Source organism: Ailuropoda melanoleuca, chromosome 4 (assembly GCF_002007445.2).
Source record: "Ailuropoda melanoleuca isolate Jingjing chromosome 4, ASM200744v2, whole genome shotgun sequence".
Taxonomy (NCBI): Eukaryota; Metazoa; Chordata; class Mammalia; order Carnivora; family Ursidae; genus Ailuropoda; species Ailuropoda melanoleuca.
The window spans coordinates 107,815,051-107,831,683 of record NC_048221.1 but is presented as its reverse complement, the minus strand read 5'-3'; the positions used below and the strand labels follow the sequence as shown (position 1 = coordinate 107,831,683).

At 37.9% G+C, this 16,633-nt stretch overlaps 1 protein-coding gene across 3 annotated transcripts in view; it reads left to right on the top strand.

Annotated features, from left to right (window-relative positions):
* ZC3H6 (zinc finger CCCH-type containing 6) overlaps nt 1–15,232 on the top strand; it is a 66,181-nt gene extending 50,949 nt beyond the window's left edge. For all 3 annotated transcript variants that reach the window (XM_011231153.3, XM_019804942.2, XM_034659521.1), the window contains 5 exons: nt 125–234; nt 638–891; nt 2,151–2,647; nt 3,380–3,613; nt 7,328–15,232. In XM_011231153.3, coding sequence (XP_011229455.2) covers nt 125–234; nt 638–891; nt 2,151–2,647; nt 3,380–3,613; nt 7,328–8,796 — 2,564 coding nt within the window. In that variant the 3' untranslated portion in view covers nt 8,797–15,232. The remainder of the gene's footprint in view (nt 1–124; nt 235–637; nt 892–2,150; nt 2,648–3,379; nt 3,614–7,327) is intronic.
* The last annotated feature ends 1,401 nt before the right edge of the window (nt 15,233–16,633 follow it).

Below are 16,633 nucleotides of genomic sequence, written 5' to 3'. Positions count from 1 at the left end.
TGATTGTAAAAAATTCAATACAATATATAGTAATACAGTCTTATTGACTCAGCACAGTTGTGTTTTTGGGTTTAAAAATATTAGAGTGATTTCACTTGGTCTGTTCCTTAATATTTTTATTTACATGAATTTCCATGTAAGTTCTATCATAGTGGAGCAAAATGTTACCAAGGAGACAACTGTAAATTTTCACATGATGATCTGACTAAAGAGACTAAGAAACTTTTGGATAAAGTAAGTAATATTTTTGCACTTCAATTATTTGTCAGGTCTCACCACAGATTCATTTGACTTGAATCATGATTTGTAAATCGTATTTCATAAAAGTCTGAGAAATCAAGGATTTGTTATTTTATGTTTTAATCTATGAATGTAGTGTGTTAGAAGAGCAGAAATATTGGACTAGGAATTAAGAATCTTTCATTCTTACCTTTGTTCTGCCATTAAAAAGCTAATGTACTTTGAGAAAGTACATTTTGAACCTCATTATCAAAAATGAGTTAGCTCTCTCTGACCCATTTTAACTTCAAAATGATATTTTTCTAATAACAAAACTGGTTTATTGACAGCTTCACAGTTTTTAAATGTAAGGAAGAAAGCTTGTTTTGGAATAGTGATCTTTGCCAATCATTCTTAGGTGTTGAACATGGAAGAAGAAGCCACAAATGAAGACGAACGAGAATTAGAAGAACTGAGAAAACGGGGCATAACTCCTCTGCCCAAACCACCTCCAGGAGTTGGGCTTCTGCCAACCCCACCAGAGCATTTTCCCTTTTCTGATCCTGAAGACGATTTTCAGACAGATCTTTCTGATGATTTCAAGAAAATCCCATCTCTTTTTGAAATAGTTGTAAAACCTACTGTGGATTTAGCACATAAGATTGGGAAGAAGTAAGTTAAAATTTTCAAAAATGGCATCATTTTTTCCCTTAGAGTTCTTATTAAGAAACTAACTTGAATTCCATGTTAATCATATAATTAAACTTAGGTAGAGATAGCAGATACCTGGCATTCACCCCGATTGGTCTTCCTGCTTCCTCTTTGTCTCTGCTCTCTGCTGCATGCCATCAGTGCTTCTCTCTATGGAATCTTTAACAGCTTCAGAAACCTTTCCACATAGTAACCCTGAAGGACACTGCCCGGTGGATGGAGTTGGTATTTCTCCCAATTCGTTATGAAGCTACATTTGACATTGATAACATCTTCAAATAGTGGCATTAGCATGTCTCCAGAATATTTGATTCTTTTAGAGAAATATTTCCTTGGGCTGTTAGAGGAAAACCCTTGGGTAAGCTGGATCCAGATTTGCATTTTCTAACACCATTCCAGTCCTTCTGTCCTTTCCCAGGGTCTGTGCACCTGGGCCTTAAGTTCCATTGTCGATTATTTTAACCCTGAACACTCAGGAAAGCAATGAGATCTCAGCAAATGAGGAACAAGAAATCTACAGGAAATGTCACACTTAATGTGAACCATTAAAATTATTTCTATTAAGGTCAAGAAGACAGGTATGTCCACCGTTTGGCTAATATTGTAGATCAGATCCTAGCCAACGGAAAAAGAGAAAGATATAATAGATATAAAGATTAGCAATGGAGAGGCAGCTCATTATTTGGGCGGTTTCCCTCAGTAAACCTGAAGGAATCAACTGACAAAACTATTAGAAATAGTAATTGAATTATAAAATGTCCAGAAAGAAGAAGAATAATCAAAACCTAAAGGTCTTTTTATATGCCAGCAGTAATCGATTAGAAATTGGGAAGTTGTGTGTTTATATAGTGTAATTCCTAATTTTATTATATTTAAAAAAAGGTCTGTGTATGCCTAGAAAAAGTCTAGGAGAGAACAAATCAAAAAGTGTATCTTTGGGTGGCGGGATTAGAGGTGATTCTTATCTTTGTACTTTTCTGTATTTTTCAAAATATCTGTAAGGTTTAGAATAGCTGGTAGTGTCAATTAAGACTGCGGGTAAAATGAAGGCAAGATGCAGATATTGGTGTTTTCATTTGGAGATAATGTAGAATAAAGTGCTTCTTAAAAACACGTTCTGATAGTGGAAAAAAACACATAACCAATACATATTTAAAAATATAACATTCTTGTTTGCCTCTTTTCTTTGAACTAAGAAATATTATTCTTTCTGTCTACAGGCCACCAGCATTTTATAACAGTGCCTCACCACCAGGACCACAGTTTCAGGAAAGCAGCCCACATCCTCAACATATTTATAGTACTGGATCAAGTCCAGGTCCTGGACCTAATATGTCTCAGGGACACAGCAGTCCTGTGATGCACCCGGGCTCCCCGGGACATCATCCTTGCGCAGCAGTGCCACACAGCCCACCTTTGCCGCCTGCTGCACCTGGAATTTTAGGTCCTCACGGTCAAGCTGGAGTGCTCATTCAGCCAGATGCACCTTTGACACCACCGAGCATGAGTGGTGCTTACCATTGTTCGGGCTTTCCAGAACACATGATGAAAGTACCTAGAGAGAACCACTGTTCTCCAGGTTCCTCATACCTGCAAAGTACTGGGGAAATGCAGCTCAACACCAGTTATGAGTCCCTACAAAACCCAGCTGAATTTTATGATAATTACTATTCACAGCATGCTGTACATAATTTTCAGCCACCCAATAACCCTGGTGGTAAGTTTACCTTTTCAGATAACTCATTTTTAACTTAAAATCTTTGGAGTTCTCTATTTTTTGTTAAAAAAATGGTAAGAATGTATGTTTTTAATAAAGCTAAGTAAAATGTAATGAAATTTAAGCCATAAAATAGATTTTAAATTTAGCCAAACATTTGCTACACCAGAACTTCAGATAGCTTTAAAAAAATATTTACAATTGGGCACCTGGGTGGCTCAGTTAAGCATCCACATCTTGGTTTCAGCTCAGGTCATGATCTCCGGGTCATGAGATCGAGCCCCGCATCTAGCTCCACGCTCAGCATGGAGTCTGCTTGCCTCTGCCTTTCCCCTCCATGCTCGCTCTCTCTAAAAATAAATAAAATAAAATCTTTTTTTTTTTAAGATTTTATTTATTTATGTGACAGAGGGAGAGGCACAGTGAGAGAGGGAACACAAGCAGGGGGAGTGGGAGAGGAAGAAGCAGGCTTCCCACCCCGCAGGGAGCCCGATGCGGGGCTCGATCCCAGGACCCTGGGATCGTGACCTGAGCTGAAGGCAGACACTTAACGACTGAGCCACTCAGGTGCCCCAATAAAATAAAATCTTTAAAAAATATTTACAATCACATAATAATTTGATAATCGAATGTAGTTATTATTAAAGCTTCAGTTTCTTATAACTGACCGTGGTACTCTCTAGTGGAGTTCTTTGCTAAATCGGTGTCTGTGTCTTCCTGTATTATGTGTAGATGGGATGTGGCATGTTGACTTTGCCCAGCATCAGGCTCCCATTGTTCAAGACTCTCCTAACTGTGGGAGTGGATCTGATGGCAGCAGCAACACGACAGGCCACGGCTCCCTGCCTGCACCGGGCCTCCTCCCTGCAGTGCAGAGAGCTCTTTTTGTCAGACTTACTCAGAAGTACCAAGAAGAAGATGAACCAAGCAGCACCCAACCTCAGAGGGCACCAAGCAAGGAAGAAGGTGTGTCAGGTGTTATGATGATAGCATCTTACTTTGGATTACTCGGTTCCTAAAATGCTCTTGAATAGGTTAAAATTTGAAAAATGAGTTCCTCTGAACTCTATTTCCAGTTTACCTTGTAGCTCCTGTCTGCTTGAAATTGATTGTGGTTTCCAGTGCCATTAAAGCTTTAGTAATTAATTGCGAAGAGTTTAACCTGAAGCAGTGAGTAGATCTGAAGCTATGGTGTGAGGTCTGGCTGAAGCCCTTTTTATGGAAGAAGGAAATAGAACAGGAGCCGACATCTTTCCAGTTCAGGAATTTTGACTTCTAGCCCAAGTTTAAAATGATTCAGGTATTAGAGAAGTTTTTATGGGCATAGGCTGTATACTTAAGATTCTACTATATTATGAAGGAATATTATTTTTAATATAAAAGATAATGTGGAAACCTCAAGTTTACTACCTTAGTGTTTTTGATATTGATAAGTATACAGCAATTAATTAATTCAGTTGAGAGAAAGCTTAATGCATCCAGTTCTTCTTACAAATTACAAAATTGGTATGTTTGCCCATTCTCTTTTATGTATATATATTTTTTATTAAGTAAATTGCATGGCCAACGTGGGGCTCAAATCCATGACTCCGAGACCAAGAGTCTCATGCTTCACCAACTAAGCCAGCCAGGTGCCTGTTTGCCCACTCTTAAGCATAAAATTTATAAATTTGTAAAACTAGAGAACATTAGATAGCTACAAGTTATGATATAAACATTATCTGTTACCTTTTCAAAGAAGGTAGCATTAACCCTTCATTTATTTAACATCACAGGGAAAAGAGGGATTCCCAATAAGTTAATTTCCTGTACAATTTATGTTTGTTCCTTAAAGTGCTAAAACTTAATTTTAAGAAAAAACAATTTTAATGATAATCTTTCTATAAAGTCTTGCGAAAATTTCCATTTTCATAAACAAGAAAATTACAATTTTTCTAGATATAAAATTTTGTACTATAATAATATAATTGGTGATGTTTTATGAAGGTTTTTTCTCTGTATCCAGAAAAAATTTAAATTCAATTAATTAACGTATAGTGTATTACTAGTTTCAGAGGTAAAGTTCGGTGATTCATCAGTTGTAGGTAACACCCAGTGCTCATTATATCATGTGCCTTCCTTAATGCCCGTTACCCAGTTACCCCATCCCCCAACTCCCCTCCCCTCTGGCAGCCCTCAGTTTGTTTCCTACGATTAAGAGTCTCTTATGGTTTGTCTCCCTCTCTGATTTCATCTTGTTTTATTTTTCCCTCCCTTCCCCTGTGCTCCTCTGTTTTGTTTTTTAAATTCCATATATGAGTGAGATCATATGATCATTGTCTTTCTCTGACTTATTTCACTTAGCATACCCTATAGTTCCATCCATGTCATTGCAAATGGTAAGATTTCATTCTTTTTGATGGCTGAGTAAAATTCCTTGGGGGGTGTGTGTGTGTGTGTGTGTGTATATATAGTATATATATATATACTATTATCTTCTTTATCCATTCATCTGTCAGTGGACATCTGGGCTCTTTCCATAGTTTGGCTATTGTGGACACTGCTGGTATAAACATTGGGGTGCAGGTGCCCCTTTGGATCACTACATTTGTATCTTTGGGGTAAATACCTAGTAGTGAACAGCTAGGGGTTTTTTTTGTATGTTTGTGTTCATTTTTATAAATTTTAATGCCCTTATAGTTTTAATCTATCCTTTGATAAAAAGCTGATACAAAGCTTTTAACTGTCATTTCTTATCTAATATCTCCTTTCCATTGGCCTATCTCTACTGGTATGTTTTCCTTCTGTTCTATATTCATTCTCATTCCACAAAGGATTTAAGATTGCTTATGAAATATATTGATATGGGGGTGCCTGGGTGGCTCAGCTGTTAAGTGTCTGCCTTTGGCTCAGGGCGTGATCCCAGCGTTCTGGGATCGAGCCCCACATCAGGCTCCTCTGCTGGGAGCCTGCTTCTCCCTCTCCCACTCCCCCTGCTTGTGTTCCCTCTCTCGCTGGCTGTCTCTATCTCTGTCAAATAAATAAATAAAATCTTTTTAAAAAATACATATATATATATAGATATGAAAGAATAAAATAGCATTTCCTTTTGTGGGTCCAATTTTTTTTTTTTAAAGAGAATCTTTTTTTTTTTTTAAAGATTTTATTTAGTTGTTTGACAGAGAAGGAGACAGCCAGCGAGAGTGGGAACACAAGCAGGGGGAGTGGGAGAGGAAGAAGCAGGCTCCCAGCGGAGGAGCCTGATGCGGGGCTTGATCCCAGAACACTGGGATAGCATGCTGAGCCGAAGGCAGCCGTTTAACGACTGAGCCACCCAGGCGCCCCTTTGTGTGTCCAATTTGGATCATCTTACCTATTTGGATCAAGTAACAAATTCTGTGAGGATTGAAATTGCTATGCAGAAATATTTAATGGCCACAGGTAAAAGTGAATCACTAGTTCAGCTTTGGTCTTCCTGAGCTCAAAGAGAGGAAGAAAAGAGATCTAGTGTATAGAAATCATTTTTTCTGACACCAAAATATGAGTGAAACTTTTTTCCATTGGGTTGGGGTGCCTGGCTAGCTGAGTGAGCATGAGACTCTTGATGCTTGGGGTTGTGAGTTTGAGGCCCACGTTGGATGGAGAGATTACTTAAAATCTTTAAAAACAAAACTTTTTTCCATTGTTATATATAGTCTATACGATTTTAAACCACAATTCCATCCTAAATACCAATGCTTGTTTTGTAACTCTGTTCAAACTAAATGTGTAACACTAAAGTTCCGTGAGTAGAAACATGTTCCTGAGCAGTGAGATGAGTTAAATGAGAATATGTCCAATATTCTATTAATCCAAGATGTTCTAGGATGTGTGTGTGTGTGTTACCAATTCAGAGTCAACGTGCGTATGTTTTAATGGAAAGGAAAGAGACTTCCTCCTGTAGCATCAGTTTATAATCCCCTCTGTACTACTAGAGAGAACAACTCTGACAGTAAGCTTCTTAACAAGGTGTCTAACACACTAGGATTAAATATAAGCCTTTAGGATTAAGGCCCAAAGTGTTCCCATAAAGTCAAATTATATAAATTTCAGGATGTCAGTTTTGTTATTTTTACTTTTAAATGTTTAAATAGCTAATATATTCACATATGTCAGACATCTAAAAATATAATAAGCTATAAATGACAAATCTCTACTTCATCCCTCATTTGCTTGGTTCCCATTGCTTCCTTAACCAATACTATTAGTGTTTTGTTTTCTTTCCAGATTTTTAAAAAAATATTTCATCCCTGTTATCTTGATAAATCCAGAGCTATGAAGCCTAAGTATTACTTGAATTAAAGAGATCCAAAACATTTTAGTATTCTTTTCCCAGACTATTTTCTCTTCTTCCCCCACTTTGTCACACTACATACACTTTTGGCCAGTCCGAATGAAAGGTCCTGACTTCTTCCTGAATGGAAGGACTTTACACATACTCTAATATCATACCTCTTTTTTTATAGGGCACAATGACTAAATTGATCATTGTCATTCCATATCTAATTTTATTCCGATGTCGAAACTGTGGCATTTCTATGATGCATTTTCTTGAAGTTAGACTGCACTTATTCCAGAAATTTTAAGTGTTTTTTTAATTATCTTAATTAAGGTCAAATATGAATGCTTCATTCTTTACAATAAGTTTTTGTCTGCATTTAGATGATACTGTTAACTGGTATTCCAGTAGTGAAGAGGAAGAAGGAAGCAGTGTGAAGTCAATCCTGAAAACATTACAGAAACAAACAGAAACTTTCAGGAATCAGCAACAGCCTTCCACAGAGCTCAGCACTCCTACTGACCCAAGACTCGCTAAAGAGAAAAGCAAAGGAAACCAAGTTGTTGACCCTCGACTTAGGACTATCCCAAGGCAAGACATGAGAAAATCTTCTGAATCTACCCCACTGGATCTTAGGCTTGCATGGGATCCCAGGAAATTGAGAGGGAACGGAAGCGGTCATGTAGGATCTTCTGTTGGTGGAACAAAGTTTGATTCACATCATGCAAATGCTGGCTCTGTCAAACACAAAAGAGGAGATGATGATGATGAAGACACAGAAAGAGAATTGAGAGAAAAAGCTTTCTTAATACCTTTGGATTCTTGCCCTGGCATAACGCTCCAGGATCCAAGGTCACAGCTGAGGCAGTTCAGTCACATTAAAATGGATATTATCCTAACCAAACCCAACTTTGCAAAACACATCGTGTGGGCTCCGGAAGACTTACTTCCAGTCCCTTTACCTAAACCTGACCCAGTATCTTCAATCAATTTACCTCTGCCTCCTCTTATCGCTGACCAGAGGCTCAATAGGTTATGGAATACAAAAAGTGATCTTCATCGGAACACGGTGCCCACTGATTCAAAATCAGCAGCCAAAGCCAAAGTGAACACCACAAACAGAGAAGGCTACCTAGAACAATTTGGAGACTTACACAGTTCAGGAAGTAAATTAGGAGATCCTAGGCTGCAAAAAAATTTTGATCCTAGACTTCATAGACTGCACAGTACAGAGTCTCACGCAGCGGTTATGAAGGACTCAAATACATTAAAGGGCACCCCTCACTTAGCCAGATCTAACCCTGCCTCATCCCAGCTCTCAGGGGCAGCGACTAGTAGTTCTGGGCCGGGGGCTTTGCCTCCATATGCCCCTAAACTCTCCTCTTCAGCTGGCCTTCCCCTGGGAACTCCAAGTTCAGTTCTTAGTGGAATTAGTTTGTATGACCCTAGGGAGCATGCTTCACCATCTGCATCAGAGCTAGCAACAGAAAATACAGAGAACCAGAAAAAAAGTGGTGGTTTAAAAAGTAGTGAGAAAAATGAGCTTTCTCCTGGAGAAGCAGTCCTGCCACAGAAATCCAGTGCGAACGTGGAAGTTGCCGCGGATGGGCCGGCTGACCCACAGGCAGATAGTCTCGGGAGTCCTGGTGTGGTTCAGGTCCCAGCAGTGCACAGTCTTCCTATTCAGGCATTAACAGGCTTAATTAGACCCCAGTACAGCGATCCAAGGCAGTCCAGGCAGCCAGGACAGATGAGCCCCACTCCAGAAAGTGATCTCAGTAAAGAACCAGATGACAAATCTCTGAAAGAGGTTTTTAAAACTTTTGATCCAACTGCTTCACCATTTTGTTAGCTATCGTGTAATTAAGCAATTCTTTTCACTCTGTGACTGTTGCAGTCCTCTGCTGTTTTGTAACTGGTTTACCTCTATAGTTTATTTATTTTTAAATTATAAATACTTTTCAGCTGCTAGTATCAGAACCACATGAAGTTATATCCTCTAAAGCCTGTGGTATTTTATATAATATTTTTATAACTTTAAGAGACTGTAGTAATTGACATAGAAACCTATATATCATGTTAGCTTCGGTAAAAGTAATTTTATCGTAAATAAACCATCATGAACTCGACACTCTGCCCAAGTATATGCCAGTCGTCTTTCATAATCCATGTTTAGATAAATGATTACCACTTTTATATGGTTGTTAGTTTCAAGCAATATGATGTACATTACTTTTGAGCAACAACAGTATTTTGACTAGGATCTTCTCTATTTGTCAACACAGAATTGATTAATATGTAATGCTAACTGCTAACTAAAATGTAAAATGAAGTGAAGAAAACATTTTTAAAATCACAATCAGCAGAGCAGTTCGTGTTTAAGGGCATCACTTTTATTAGTATTGGCAATATTATTTGTGTAAATGAAGCATTTGAATGTCATATCTTTTAAAAGTATTTTGTTGTATACTGTATCATAGAAGTTGGAGATACATAGATTGTTTTTGCTAACGTGAAAAATCCCCCAAGTTCTCTAACATAACTTTTTAAATTTAATTTCTCATATTAAATAGTTCTGAGTTCTTGCTGTGTTACACTGTGATGTTTATGTGTTTCAGTGTTGTTTGTTTTTAGCAGCATAATTTATATTACTTTTTCAAATGATGTAGCTGCAATAATTGTATTCATCATGACTTTGGTAATTTTTAACAAAATTTTAAAAGATCCAGTGACAGTCTGTAGTGATTATTGCATTGATAATGTTTTAAATGTCCAGGTTCTATATTTTAAATAGCAAGAAAACACAGAGATGGCATAATCAACTGTATACGGCTACCAATAAAGAAGCTCTTTCAGATCTCTCCTGACTGGCATTCTGTAACAGAAGACTGCCTGGTATTTTAAATGTTCTCATAGTTTGGAAATCCCTGAAATTGATTAGAAATTGTATTTTTATGAAAAATAATTTGTATTCATTCTTGTGTCTTTTCTGCAGTATATAAATAATGGCAGCCCTATTTGTTTTATACATATATTATTTATAACAGAAACTGAGTATTACACTGATATCCATATCTTGAACTGGACGTGTGAGACTGCGTTTGCTGTTAACAGCTCCAATAAGTAACTTGAGACGGAGCATTTCACTCTAAAAGATAATGCAAGTGAAGAAGGTTGGTCCTTGGATGAAAATAACTACGCTTGAGAAGTAATTTCAAAAATATACAGCAAAATATTTCTGTGGGAAACTAACACTCAGCTAGCATATGGTTTAATATCAATGCATATTTTTTCTATTCATTTTTTTTTTTGCTTCGATTCCATGCTTAAATGGGGTTGCAGCTAAGTGAATAGGAACCCTGCTTACCTAAGCAGTTCATTGTGCTCTAAGTGGAAGGACAGTTGTTCAAGGGGATGTGAATTTTTACTATTCATACTTTGGTTACATTGTTGCCTAAAATGGCTCTGGATAACATTTTTTGGTTAAAAAATGCACTTTAAAGCCACCATAGAAAGTATTGTCTGATTTACTGCCCACGTGAACTTTTATTGTTAATTGAAAAGTCAATAAGTGGTTAAAACTGACAGAAAAAAGTATGTGTGTATGGATACACACATACACTTATATACGTACATAAATATAATACTACTTTATCAGGAAAAGATCCGTAAAATTGCTGAGTTTTAGTAATTAAACTGAAATTTTTAGCAAACCTTTAATTCCCTCTTGTATTTTATAATTACGTTAAGTAATGATGTTCATATTTTAAATATTATACAAAAAAGATAATTGGCTTGTTAAAGATCCAAATAGAATCCAAATTCTTAACAGAAGATCCTTTTTACTTAAGAGAGGTGTTGAAAGATTAATTAAAAAGTAAGGTTTAAAAGTCATTAATGCAAATTATCATGTCCATTTGCTCAATATTCTTGAGTCCCTATTATGTCAGCTAGTGTGCTAGAGGCTATTTTATAAGAAAGTGTGGGCATAGTTTCAAATTTAACAATATATTTTATATGAAAATGTTTTATTTATGTCTAAATTATAATTTTAATTTTTGGTCTTTTTTAATCAAGATAACTTTAGCTTAGGGGTAGTCTATCATATCCTGTCAATTGAGATTATTTTAATCTTCCTTTTTCCTTTTTCTCACCAAAATTTAATAAGTAGCCATTTTCCCTGATGAATAAGGTCTTCCTTAAGATGAATTGGTGTTTGTTAGAATCCATGTAAAGTTGATTTACACTAGCACACTGGAAAATACTTTATGTCCCTATTCTTATAAGCCAAACATTTACAGGTAACAGAAATAATTGTGTCCTAAAAGAGTCTGGATGAGACTTATTGATTGAGGTGTAACTTAACTATTCCTACTGGTTTGTGACAGAAGGTTTATACCTGGTTACTGTGATGTCGAGTAGAATGGGATATACATCAGGGTGTTGAATTGGAATACCCAGGTAACCATAATTTAGTTTGGACAACTACTTTCCCACATTTTAATGTTTAGTTTTTGCTCCAGACTCCTGTCTCAGGAGCTTTCCCAGTTAGGACTTCATTCTGAACCTGAAAGTAAACCAAATACTGGAGTGATTTCAAATTCTGCTTCAGCAATTACATCTGCTGCTGTAGGGACCCTCTGTGTTACCCAGCTGCATGTGCCAAACCCCAGAATCAGGTTGCAACTGAAACAGCCTAATTATAGGATGATGTTTGCTTAGGTTTCTGTTTGTTTTTTAACTTGCCATAAGGACTAGTTTTCCTTGCTTGTCCTACTTATTTTAAGAGTGGAAGAATAGTTGATTAGTAAAGAAATCCTGTATGAGCGTACATTTAAGCCACTTTGCTGAATTAATTAGAAAAAGAGAAGAAGGAAAGGAGAACTCAGGAGGGCTGGGGGCTTAAAGACAATGAATTCATATTCTTGTTCTGAATTGATTTGTAGGTGTCGTTTCTCAATGTCCAGTTCCTTATCTGTGAAATGGGTATAATTTTGACTGCCCACAGATTTGAGGTAAGGAGTGAATGAATTATTAAAGTATTTTTAAATGTAAAATTGGTTTATAACTTTCACAGACATAATCATTACACTTCCACCAGGGTGCATCAAGCTGGTCAAATTCCAAAATAACATCATTTGTGCGGTTCACCAATTTTATGTTGTTTCAGATGATATATATTGAAGACACAATAGAATTGTGTGAGAGGTTGTTTTAGAGAATATTAACCCATCAAGTTAGCAACTCCCTTTAACATTTTGTGTGTTAGTAAGACATAGGACTTTTGTAATTTAGAGCTGTGTGGACTAGTAGCATCTATTCAAGATCTGACCACTCTGCCCATTTTATACAAGTTGGATATTGATGGAGGGTTAGAAATGCTACGACAGTCCATATTGCATGGTGTATTTGCTTCAATTATAGCATGTGTGGTGTGGGCAAAGTGGCCAATTTATTCATTATAAAAGCCATTGGCTCTTAGAAACAATGGACATGTTTACTCCCACTTCTTAGTATGTATTTCTGCAAGCACATGACATGGAGGTCTTTCTGAGTGACCACTTGCTTGATAAAGGTATCATTTTCCTTTGGTTCATGGTAACTTAAAGTTTGGAGGTTCCTAGGAACCTAAATGTGAGGTCTTGTCAAAATCCTTCCAGTTGCACAACACAAAGTCAAGGTAGAGATGTTCTCCCTGATTTTATCCTTCTGGGCTTGGGCCTACACCTCGGAGAGGTGGTCTACGGTCAGGTGGTCCACTGATAGGGCCCCTGCAAACTTTAGTAACTGGGCTTTTGTGAATATCTAAAATGAAGAGTTGTAGTTATCTTTTCAGAAATGGGTTGGCAACACTTGATCATATTTATGGTCAAAATTAAGTCTAGTAGGATGTATAAGTCATTAGTAAACAATTAGTTTAAATAAGGCTTAGTTTAGGAATGTAAGCTTTAACAAAATGTAACCGAACAGGGCTTGAGTGTTTAAAGGTGTTTTCCTCATGTATGCATTATGATTTAGCCTTTATGTAATGCCTTTCCTCTACGGAGTTTACTGTGATCTACAGAACCAGTTTCAGTAGCTTCCCATCACCAAGTTGCAGGGGTTTTGTTTTTGAGTATTTTATCAGCAGTGTCTGTCAGTTGTAATAGAGCCCAAATTAACCTGCTTTTCTTGGAAAGTACTAAGGACCTAAGAAAGGACTTTAGGTTAACATCAACATAATATTTAGAATTTCTAATTCTTAAATAAGAAATAAAAAGCACATTTTAAATGGTATTATATGCTTTTGGAGGCAGGACCGATATGTGCCTCCTTGCTTTGCTGTTTCCCCACAGCAACAAGCCTGGTTCTAGGCACAGGGTGGCTTCTTTGTTAATTGCTTGTTAACTGCTTCCTGACATCCATCCAAGTTTAGATTTCGATGTGGCAGAGCCATTCCATGATTGTACCCAGGAGTACAATTCATAAAGTATACCTCTTTCAGTAGACATAAGGCACCTACCTTCTCTCTCTCTTCTTTTTTTCTTGCCTCCCCTCCCCCTCTCTCAACCAAACAATGTGAAGGTAGGGTTACGGCAGCTTTACTTAGAAGTTAAATGTTTCTACAATAATTCAGCACTCTAAGAGCCCCCAGATTACAAGATTACTACTTCATGATGGAAGTTTGAATTGATCAATAATTTATTCCTGTAGATCTATGCAGGATTCTTTCTATAGCTAGAAAGAACTGCATATTCAGAGCCATATTTTTATCTTAAAATATGTTTCTTTAATTTCTCTCTTCCCCTTCTCAAAATATCAACCACAATTATGAAGGTATGCCTAACCTAGTGAATTTCCATTAACGTTTCATTTTTTCTTTTTATCCCAACACCTTGAACGGTAATTTACTCTTTAAAGTCATGACGTGGACTCTACATTGGGTCTTGTGTGTTCCTTAATACCCTTCATTAGCCTTTGGAATAGAACAGTCATATGTTACAGTGGGCAAAATCATTGTGGGCACAGAGAAGATCTATTTCTTCAAACAAGATTGTGAGTTCTTAGACTAGTATTCTCTAGTCTTGTATATCCTTGAATCTCTTGTTTTTTAAAACTTTGAATTTGTCAGAAAAGTTAACATATAGCTAACTATAGCATTTTAGAAAAATATTAGCTCTCTGAATTACCAGTCCCCGCAGTTCTTGGCTCATTACTGATTTTCATACCTCTGTGAGGGTATTAAGGCTAAGAGGAGCAGTAGAATTTGCATTAGCTAATATTATTTTGTCAGAGGTCTGATATATAGTGTATTGTAAAAGAATTAAATATATAGAGCCCCCCCCAAAAAACTAGCCATGTTATTCCCAAACCTCCATTATGAGCAATATTTTAGTGTTAGTTGTCAGTGATAGACTATACATTTTATAGGCTTTTTAAATAGAGAAAGTGAAAAATTATAAACTAATCATTATTACAAGAGGTTTTTGTCCACCTCCGTTTTACAGTCGTTTCCCCTTCAGTTGTTTGAGAGGGAAGTCAAATAAGAGAGGAAAATATCTTTTCAAGAGGTGGAATGATATTTCCTTATAAAAGTGACAATCAACAAGTCATTTGTAATACTTACTTGCCAAAGTTTTAAAAAGAATTTTACATTCCTGACCCTAAATCCCCTGCTGCCCGACCCAGGATTCAGAAAGGGCTCCGCAGAGACCCAGGTTTCCAGGGCCCAGGTCATTTTGGTTTTAGTCCAGGGCTTCTATGCCTGCACATGACAAAGGCATTGATGGCGCTGTGTCCTAGGACGCAATGTGTGTCCAGGGTGGGGGTGGGGGGGAACTGGAGGGGGACGTTCTGTGTCCAGACTTACGATCATCCATTTTCTGTCAGACCCACAAGCACCATCTGTGGGCTAAAATGCAGGTTAAACCTATTCAGAATGAGGCGGGATTTTAAAACAAAGCAAAAATTTCTAGTGTTATTATTTCAGTTCCCCAAGTTGTATCTCAAATGTTGGGGAAATGCTGCCTTGACTGTTTCACTTTGCAAGGTTTTTGAGATCCCAATCTAGTAAGTTAACGGAACTGTTAATCTACTCTCTGTTCAAAAGTTACCAGCAGGGTGTATTTTGCTGAATTGATAAATTATTCTACTTAAGAACTAACAAATCATTTGAGAAAATCAGGAATATTATTTCTTCTCATTTACTAATAACTTTACAAGTTACGTTCTGTTGTTGCGAGTTTCTGTAATTTTTTTTCTGTGACACCTTTCTATCGTCTGACTTTAAATAAAAAGGTTTCTGATAATATCTGTCTGACACCGTGTTGCTTTTCTTTAACGAATCTTTATCATTTAAAGACAATACAGGGGCACCTGGGTGGCTCAGTTGGTTAGCATTTGGTTCTTTTTTTTTAAAAAAAGATTTTATTTATTTATTTGACAGAGACAGCCAGCGAGAGAGGGAACACAAATAGGGGGAGTGGGAGAGGAAGAAGCAGGCTCATGGCAGAAGAGCCTGATGTGGGGCTCGATCCCAGAACACTGGGATCACACCCTGAGCTGAAGGCAGATGCTTAACAACTGTGCCACCCAGGCGCCCCTGAGCATTTGGTTCTTAATTTTGGCTCAGGTCATGATCCTCAGGGTCCTGAGATCAAGCCCCATGTTGGCTCTGTCTCTGTGCCCAGCCGGGAGTCTGCTTGAGATTCTCTCTCTCCCTCTGCTCCTGCCCCTGCTCATGCATGCTCACTCTCTCTCGTTCTCTCTCTAAATAAGTCTTTAAAAAATCATAAAGACAGACTACAGGGGATCATGTACTCATGTAAGAATGTACAACTGGAGCCCATTGCAGGCCTTCCTGAAAGCGAGGGATGGCAGTCCTTCAGTGGCCCTTTAGTACACAGAGATCGTGCTTCACTTAGCCACACAGCTTCGTAGCATCTGAAGTCCTATTTCCTGATACTGCCTTTGTTCTGGATATGTAAGCATCTCTTACATTAGCTTACATTAATTTTTGATTAAAGGATCCGAATCTGAGAGGTTGCTAGCAAATGCTCTGCTCTTCAAGACCAGAGTAGAACGCACCTCACTGCAGAGGAAGGGCTCACAGCAATGGGGTAGGCACTTCCCTTCGAGATCGGGAGCAACAAAGAAGTGACCGATCTTGTATCCCTCAAAGGTCCGGAAGCCTCATCAAAAGATGTTTTCTGGTTTCTGTTCTAGTATGTTCAGTGGTCAAGACACACTGTCTCGAATAAGGAGGCCTAGCAGATTCCTGAATTTAATTATTGAGCAACTCTGTAGAAAGGTCTTTTTTGAGAGCTGGCAGTCTTGTCCTGGTGCACAGCATCCTGAGCCGTGGGACCCTGGCCAAGTCAGGACTTCCCTGAGCCTCACTCTCCTCATGGACAAAATCAGGATCCACCACTCCTTTAAGAAAGATTGTTTCAACGTTCAGCATAGGCTATTGGGTGCTGGGTTACAGCGAGGGCTAAGATGGACTGCTTTCATAGTCTGCATTTCCCCCAATGAAACATGTATGTGAAACCTGGTCTGCAAATGGGTAAAAGTGGAGACATTCCGGCTGAAGTTGGGGTGGGGTGCTGAATCCCACACCTACATCACCTCAAAGGACAGGAATGCCTGTGAGAGCCCTAATCTAAATCCCCCCCACCCCCTATCCCCCACGGCAACCGGCTCATTGTAAA